Here is an 8,324-nt window from a genome sequence, read left to right as displayed (position 1 = left end):
TTATTTATTTTGGGCATACTAATTTAATATATTGGTGGTAAAAATACTTAATTTTAAATGTTTATAAAGTAATATATGAGTAGGAATATAAATATCCACAGCGCCACGTAACCTAAGTTAACAGTAATATTAGCACCGTTAACTATTGTCCTTAATTGTATCACTTTTTAAAGTACAGGGATTCGATTGAACAAAAAAAAGGTATAGGGATTAAATTGAACAAAACGCTATAGTACAGGGACTTCGTAGGTACTTTGACCGCAATTAACTGGCAAATATTACTTCGTCTTGTATTTCCCATTCTTTGCCTACGCATGACATGTATAGTAACTTGAGCACCTCTACCCTAGGCAACTTGCTAAGAAGAGTAATTTTCTCCCACTCAAATCTCATACCATATAATTTCAACTTCCTAAGGTTTTTCAAGAGAACAATATCATTATTAATTGGAGTATTTGTTCCAAACCAACATGAAACCCAAAGTCTCTCGAGTTGCTCTAAGTAGGCTAAGTTCGCAATGCAGGCATTAATCTCTTTGTCTTCACCTTTAATACGTACCTTCTTCAAGCATGGAATATTGGTAATGTATTCTTTTGAGCAATTATCAGCTCCTATCCCATCAAGTTTATGAACAAAATTGGGAGGATTTCCACAAAAATAGTTTCCACAACTAATATAGTGTAGTTGTGGAAACTCCAAATACTTCCTTCCTTCATCTAATCTTGTCACGCCCCACTTTTAGGACATGACACGGCCGTATCGTTACGTGAAGACCTGTAACAATACGAAGCCTAACCATACATACCTCTCAGAATCTTCATAATAACTCTTGAATATACAATAATTCCACAACCCAAAATTACAAAATATAATCGACTTGTTCTTCCCAAAAACTCATCAAATCCACTATTAGATATTTATAATTAAGAGTAGTATGTCCAAAATGCATCACAAGCACCAAAACCAAGCACAATGGTCTACCAAAAATACAAAGGGTCAAAGGGAAAGTCTAAATAAACAAAAATCCATGATAAGCTCCAAAACTAGGACTAAGTCTCCAAGTTTCAAAAGTCACCTTCGAGACCCCACCACTTGTGCTCGTGCTATTCACATGTCCTTAACTACTCTGAAACATGAGAAAAAATACAAATAATGAGCTAATGCCCAGTAAGTGATACTCCTCTCAACCCCGGATCAAGTAGCCCCAATATAATACAAAAAGCTTTAGAGTAACAACTAGATGCAAAACTCAATCCTTAAATTATATCAAAATCATAACATACTTCCATCATACTATACACAAATTTCCAAAACGAAAAACTTTAGCTACATGGGCATCAATATTATGTCATAATACAATACTTTCAAAAGCACCAATCATTCCTTTACATATAACTCATTGGCAACCTACAACCACCATTATATTATGTGGCACATGCCATTATCGGTATAATGGTCCAAAAAGACTCGACGATTCGGAATGAGTCAGGCTCGACGATTCAGAATGAGCCGGATGGAACGTTCCAACAAATATTTCGAAAGACTCGACGATTCGAAATGAGTCAAGCTCGACGATTCGGAATGAGCAATTAGGAACATTCCAAGCCAAACAAAACAAACAACAAAATGTAGGTTGCCTCATGAGTTTGATCAAATAATCAAAATAGTTCTTATAATCAAATAGCCCGATGTAGCAAAAATCATTTGCTTAAAATCACATAACAAAGTTCATATTTCCAAAATAGGTAATAAGTTTATCAAACTAAGAAATATGCAAGGTATAAACCATTCTCAAAATAATAATTTTCTTAGTACATAACTCTTTTAACATCATAGAATGGTTTATTAAACCAAAGTAATTTCACAAGGATTGAAATGGCTTAGGTGAAAAGAACTTAAAGTTAATAAACAAGAGGTTAAGGATTCAACTCTCACTTTAAACAAACAAACCATTTTTATAAGGCATATTGATATAAAACAAACACACACAATATGCTAGCTGTTGGAGTCGAACCCACGCCCTACTACCTGCATAACAGCCGTAAAACCACTCTACCGTCTCTACACATGGTGATTGTATCAGTCAGAATTTATTTAGCTTAACAATACATTCCGAAATCACAATTCCAACGAACCCAAATACAATTTCAATCCAGAATTCAGCTTAGCATTTCAGACCCAAAACATAATCATAGTCCAAAATATTTTTAACTCATACTAACCATAAAATGAGGATTCAAAGTAGTGGAGATTATTTCATAATATTTAGGGGTTTTCCAAAATAAGGAGAGAAAAGTTAATCACTTACCTAAAAACATCCAAATCTTAGCTATTAAGCTCGCCCAAATACTCCTTGTCAAAATCCCTAATATTTTCAAACATTAATCTTAGGGCTCAAGTGATAAACCCAACTCAAAGAGTGAAATATAGAGGTCAAACTTACCTAGAATACTCCAATAGCTTTGAGATCTAAGCTTGAAGAAGATGGAGATCAAAGCTCCAAGGTTTTTCCTTCCCCTATCTCTCTCTAGTTAGCTCCCCTTATCTTCTTTCAAATGAAATGTTTATCCAAGACCAAAGTGGTTCCTTAACCTTTAAGGGTAAAGAGGGGTAATTTAGTAAATTCATCCAATATCAATTTTAATAACCTTTGACTTGTTGACCTATTTTAATAACATAGGTATATTTTTTATTTCCAAGATAGTGAGTATTACAAATCTATATATTACTTTTCCATGAGAATGAAGTGTTTGAAGATTCCAAGACCTTGACAATTCTATACTCTCTCCACGTCTTGACTTTAGGAATCCTTGGGCCATAGATAGTTCTATACTATTTGGAACTCCTAGGAATCTCAAATGGACACTATCCACAATATTTTTGTGTTTCATACGTGTAAAATAGCAGAAGAGTACTCTCAGTAGATTGCTATTTATAAAATTTGAAAATGATTTCCCCCACAAAAAACTGAAGAATGATCTATAGCTTTTCAAGGTATAATGTTGTATTGTAGACATGTTAAAATCTTCATATTGGATGCTTACCCAGCGAAAACCTTTCTGAGAAAAATAAGAACTATTTTCACTCTGGACAACATGCAAAAGGTTCTCGTTTTGAGCTTCTCTCATACAAAAGGCATGCAGTAAATCATGCATCCTAAACCTCTTAATTTTTCTTCTACAAGAGCTTAGCTCGCTTAAAATTATTAGGTTTCTATCCATAAGTTCTTGCATGTACCTATTAGCCACTGCACCAAAGCTTTCATTCTCAAATGCCTTTACGAGTCCTTCCGCAAGCCATAACTTTGCAAGTTTATTAGCATTGATCTTGTGATCTTCTGGAAAAACTCCCAAATATAAAAGACAAGCTTTCAAGTTGTGGGGCAAATGATTGTAAGTCAATGAGAGTATTCTCGAACATTCTTCATCATCTAGAGTAGTTGCAGAAGAAGAACGTAGAGCATTGGCAGTATTCTTCCACTCATCTAGAGTGTTGAGTTTGGAAAAAAGGCCTGCAACCACAATAATTGCCAAAGGCAGTCCTTTGCATTTTTCAACAACCGGTCTCCCAATCATTTCAAATTCAGCACCGCGAGATTTACATGCCTTTTCATTAAATAGTTTCCAACTCTCACTTTGTTCTAACAATTGCATTTGATGAGAAAAGTCATTTTGAGTGCAGATATGATTAGCCACCTTAGCAAGGCGAGTAGTCACCAATACTCGACTACCATTTCCATCATCGGGAAAGCAAGTTTTGATAGCATCCCATGCCTCTTCGCTCCATACGTCATCCATCACAACCAAGTACCTTTGACACTTGAAACTTTGGTAGAGTCGTAATGCTAGGTCCTCATTACTGCTATTGCCTGCATTATGGTGTTTGGAACCAAGAAGACCGCAGAGCATTTGCCTCTTATTGTGATGTTGTGATGTAACAACCCATGCTTGCTTATCAAAGTAGGAGGTGATTGATGAATCTTCATAAATTTGCCTAGCTAATGTTGTCTTACCAATACCTCTCATACCTTTAATGGAGACAATTTCTAATTGCTTAGATGGATGTTGGATTAGCATCTCCTTTATAATATCGAATTCATCCTGTTTTCCTACCATTATTTCTTTGGAGCGTGAAGCATGGTGGGAAGAATCAGGCATGGAGATAACTTGATAAGTAGGTATTGGTAAAACATTAACCTTTGTTCCTCCTTGTAGATGATGTTTGAAAAGCTGGTACTCCTCCTTGGCTTTTGCCAACTCTTCAGTGATGGCATCAATGTCTTGTACAGCTCGGTGTAAAATACGACGGAATTTGAGACACGAATGTGATTTTCCCCTTAGCGGATGCAAAATTTGATGAAGCCTCTGGCAATGCTGAGTACTTGTCTGATGAAGGCTTTGGCGATGACGAGTGCTTTTCTCACCATGTGACATTTCCACATAAATGTGATTTTCCCGTGGCTGAAATGTCTGATCCACAAATCTGTCAAAAATATCAAAAATTCCTGCAAAAATTCTGAATTCGTCTTCTTCTTCCTCATAAAGATGTACTACTTGGAGTTCAATTTCATCCTCAATCCTGAAAGCTACATCTCTGAGCTTTGTTTCCAAGTCTTTTATTGTTTCAACACCATCTATTCTGTTCTCATCGAATAGTTCCATCAGAGATCCAAGCTTCTTGTGGAGAGATAGGACCAAGTCTTTGTTGCAAGGGATGAGTTCCTTTTGTTGTAGAATTGGACGAGGGAGAGGTTGCATGAACTCAAGCTCAAGTGTCCTCATAAGAGAAAGTACAACCACACAAGCCATTCTTCTCTCTCTGTACTATATGTGTAGGTGTAATATAATGGAAAGGAGAGTTGTTTTGTGAGTTTGTTGGAGTGAAGGTTAGCAGAAGGAAGATGAAGATGAATGATATGAACCGGAATTAGGTAATGCCCAAGGTATAGTATGGGATGAAGGAGATTAAAGGAAATTAAAATGATTTTTTCTTTCAATAAAATAAAATTGTATCATCGTGATGAGTGCACTTGTAATTTCCCAAGATATAGTATGGGAACACCAAAAAAAAAATGTATCGTGCTAATAAATAAATAAGAAGTTTGGCAAGTATGGCTAGATGTAACATAGGGAACACCAAAACACACAGCTTAAAGAACATAATTGGCAGACAAAATGTTAACTAATAGGGCGGGGTTGTTTGTTTGTGCATACAAGCCATCCATTTTTATTTCACGAGGTATAGTTTGGGAACACAAAAAAATGGGCACATATATTCCAGATCAACACTCTGCAAATTCATGATATGCATCCCACTCCAAATTTGCAGCAAGCCAGCAATCTATACCTTGTATTCAATATTTTGCAGCTGAAGATCCTATCCCTGTGAACCAGAACCCATTTCAGTAACCACAAACAGTTGAATAAAAACTGTCTAATAGGCAGGGCAGGTCCTATCATTTTATAGGGCCTGGGGCAAAATAAAAACAAGGGTCTTTAATATATGAAGTTAAAAGATTGTATGGGTTAATTAAAAATAATTAAATGATAATTTTAAATTTTTGTAAACATATAATTTTTTTATTTAAAAAACATTTTAGAATAGTCTTGGAGGAGTGCCCATTCAAACTTTGGGCCCCTATATGAAGTGTAATTATAAATTAATTCAACATTCGCAAATATATATCTATTAACTGTTATAAGTATATCAAATGGTTGTAATTGTTAAATAGATTTAAAATTAATAAATAATTTTAAAATTATGAATTCAAATATTTGCAAATGCAAGCATTTTTTATTTAACTTCATCAAAAAATTTTAAAAAAATTAAGCTAGGGGCCCCTCCCAACGTTGGGCCCAGGGCAGGCGCCCATCTCGCTCGCCCTCAAGGCCGGCCCTGCTAATAGGTCTTCAAAGTTTCTAACTACTTAAAGTACAATACTACAAGTAAACTATAGCTAAGTATGAATATGGATTGAGAATAGAAGTATTGCATTGCCACTACTACTGAAATCACCTACAACGTCAGACTTATGACGTCGATTTTGTCAAAATATTAAATAAATTTATAATTTTATCTAAAAGGGTTTTAACGTCGGTTTTGCTTAAAAACTTACGTTATAACTCATTTTAAATAATAAAAAAAATTAACAAACTATACAACGTCGGTTTGCTTTATAACCGACGTCGTATAGTATATCTAATTTTTAAATTTTTTTAATTAAAGTTACGACTAACCTATTTTATTTTTTAAAAAAGAAATTAATATCTATACTATGTTAGTTTTAGTATAACTAACGTCGTATAGTATACGTATTTATGTTTTTTAAAATTTAGGATACGACGACGAACCGACGTCGTAACCTTAAAAAAAAAAAAGAAATTAGTAGATATACGACGTCGGTTGTATAACCGACGTCGTATATTAAACGTATAAATTTATTAAAAAATTCAGACTATGACGTCGGTTCGTCATCGAACTGACGTTATACTTGTTTTTTAAAAAATAAATTAATACTATACAACGTTGGTTCGATGAAGAACCGACGTTGTATAGCTATATTAAAAAATGTCCGTTCTTTCAAATCCAGGCACGCATTCCCCTTCTTTCATATCCTCTTCATCCGCCACTCCTTCTTCTTCCGAACCGTCATTCCTTCTTCTTGTTCTACTCCACATTCTCCTTCATTCAATTCCTTCTTTGTCTTCCCAACTGCCTCCATACCATCGCCCTCGCACCACCACCATCGCTGCCTTTGTTTTGGTCGCCGCCTGCCGCTGCTGCCTGTCGCCTCCGGTCGTCACCGCCGCTCTCCCACTCGGCCACCACCTTGTAAGATTTATACATTTTAAAATATTGTTTTAATGTTTGAATTTTATGAGTTTAAAATCATTTTTAAGTATATTTAGAATTATTTGTTTATATATTTCGAATTTTAAGAGTTATTGTGCATTTTAGGAATTGTTGTTAATATATTTCAAATTTTAAGAATTATTGGGTATTTTAGGCATTATAGATTAATATGTTTCGAATTTTAAAAATTATTGTGTATTTTAAGAAATATTGTTATTATAGTTTGAGTTATTGTTAATTTATTTCAAATTTTAGGAATTAATGTTAACAGGGAAAAGGGTCAAATAAGCCCCTGAACATTATACAAGGAGGCAATTAGACCCTTGAACTTTTATAAGTAACAATTAAACACATCAACTTTTGACTTTGGTGCAATTAGACCCAAAATCCTAATATTTACCTGTAATTGCAGGTAACCTCTTATGTGACATCATTTGAGCTTGCCACGTATGCAAATTTAATAAAAAAAAAGTATTAAAATTAAAAATCAAAATAATAATAATAATAATAAAAATAATAATAATAATAAATAAATAAATAAACATTTTCGATAATGAAGTCATGTGCCGTTCGCCGCCGCCGGTGGGCAAAGAAGAAGAAGGCAGCCATGACCATGGCTGCCTTCATCCTCTTCTCTCTCTCTCCTTTTAAAAAAAAAATATCTTTCCCTTCTTCGTCTCCAAATATGGAGACGAAGAAGGAGAGAAGAAGCTATGGCCGAGCCGTCGGCCCTGGCTGCCTTCAACCTTTTTTCTCTTTTTTTTTTTTTTTTTTTTTTTTTTTTTTTTTTTTTTGTTGTAAATCTTTCCCTTCTTCGTCTCTGAAAGGAAAGAGGACCCTTCTTCATCTCCAGATTTGGAGGCGAAGAAGGAACACATAATAAGGCAGCCATGGCCGACGGCCATGGCTGCCTTCAAGCTTCAACCTCTTTTTTTTTTTTTTTAATAAATAACAATCATTTCCTTCTTCGTCTCCAATCTGGAGGCAAAGAAGGGAAAGAGAACCTTCATCATCTCCAGATTTGGAGACGAAGAAGGAGGAGGAAGGCAACTAATGCAGCCGGCCATGGCTGCCTTTGACGGGTAAGTTTTTTTTTTTTTTTTTTTTTTTTTTTATGTTGTTAATTTTTTAAGAATTTAAATATTATTATTTTAAATAAAAATGACACGTACGATGCCACATAAGAGGTTACCTGCAATTACAGGTAAATATTCAATTTTTGGATCTAATTGCGCAAAAGTCAAAAGTTGATGTGCTTAATTGCTTCTTATAAAAGTTTAGGGGCCTAATTGCCTCCTTGTATAATGTTCAGGGGCTTGTTTGACCCTTTTCCCATGTTAATATTGTTTGAAGTTTAGGAATTATTGTTATTATATTTCAAATTTTAAGAGTTATTGGGTATTTTTGGAATTATTGTTAACATATTTTGAATTTTAAGAATTATTGTGTTTTTTATTTAAGCAGTATAGATT

At 34.4% G+C, this 8,324-nt stretch overlaps 1 protein-coding gene across 1 annotated transcript; it reads right to left on the bottom strand.

Moving 5' to 3' along the window:
• Positions 1–264: 264 nt before the first annotated feature.
• On the bottom strand, positions 265–4,817 carry LOC109193378 (disease resistance protein RPP13-like). Its single transcript, XM_019344231.1, has 3 exons — positions 4,346–4,817; positions 2,719–4,294; positions 265–721 (listed from the first exon to the last, which is right to left on the bottom strand). The coding sequence occupies exons 1-3, from the start codon at positions 4,806–4,808 to the stop codon at positions 265–267; spliced, it is 2,496 nt and encodes an 831-aa protein (XP_019199776.1). The 5' UTR covers positions 4,809–4,817.
• Between the last annotated feature and the right edge of the window lie 3,507 nt (positions 4,818–8,324).

Source organism: Ipomoea nil, unplaced genomic scaffold (genome assembly GCF_001879475.1).
Source record: "Ipomoea nil cultivar Tokyo-kokei standard unplaced genomic scaffold, Asagao_1.1 scaffold1869, whole genome shotgun sequence".
NCBI lineage: Eukaryota > Viridiplantae > Streptophyta > Magnoliopsida > Solanales > Convolvulaceae > Ipomoea > Ipomoea nil.
This window is presented reverse-complemented; position numbering and strand designations above follow the sequence as displayed.

Bases quoted from the DNA above. Each gene is read 5' to 3' on its own strand.
- LOC109193378 (XM_019344231.1), bottom strand. From the start codon at position 4,808: ATGGCTTGTGTGGTTGTACTTTCTCTTATGAGGACACTTGAGCTTGAG. The intron at 4,295-4,345 runs ATCCGCTAAGGG...GTCGTATTTTAC, and splicing joins GAGGCTTCATCAAATTTTGC to ACCGAGCTGTACAAGACATT. The intron at 722-2,718 runs ATTTGTAATACT...GGGCGTGACAAG, and splicing joins CATGGAAAAGTAATATATAG to ATTAGATGAAGGAAGGAAGT.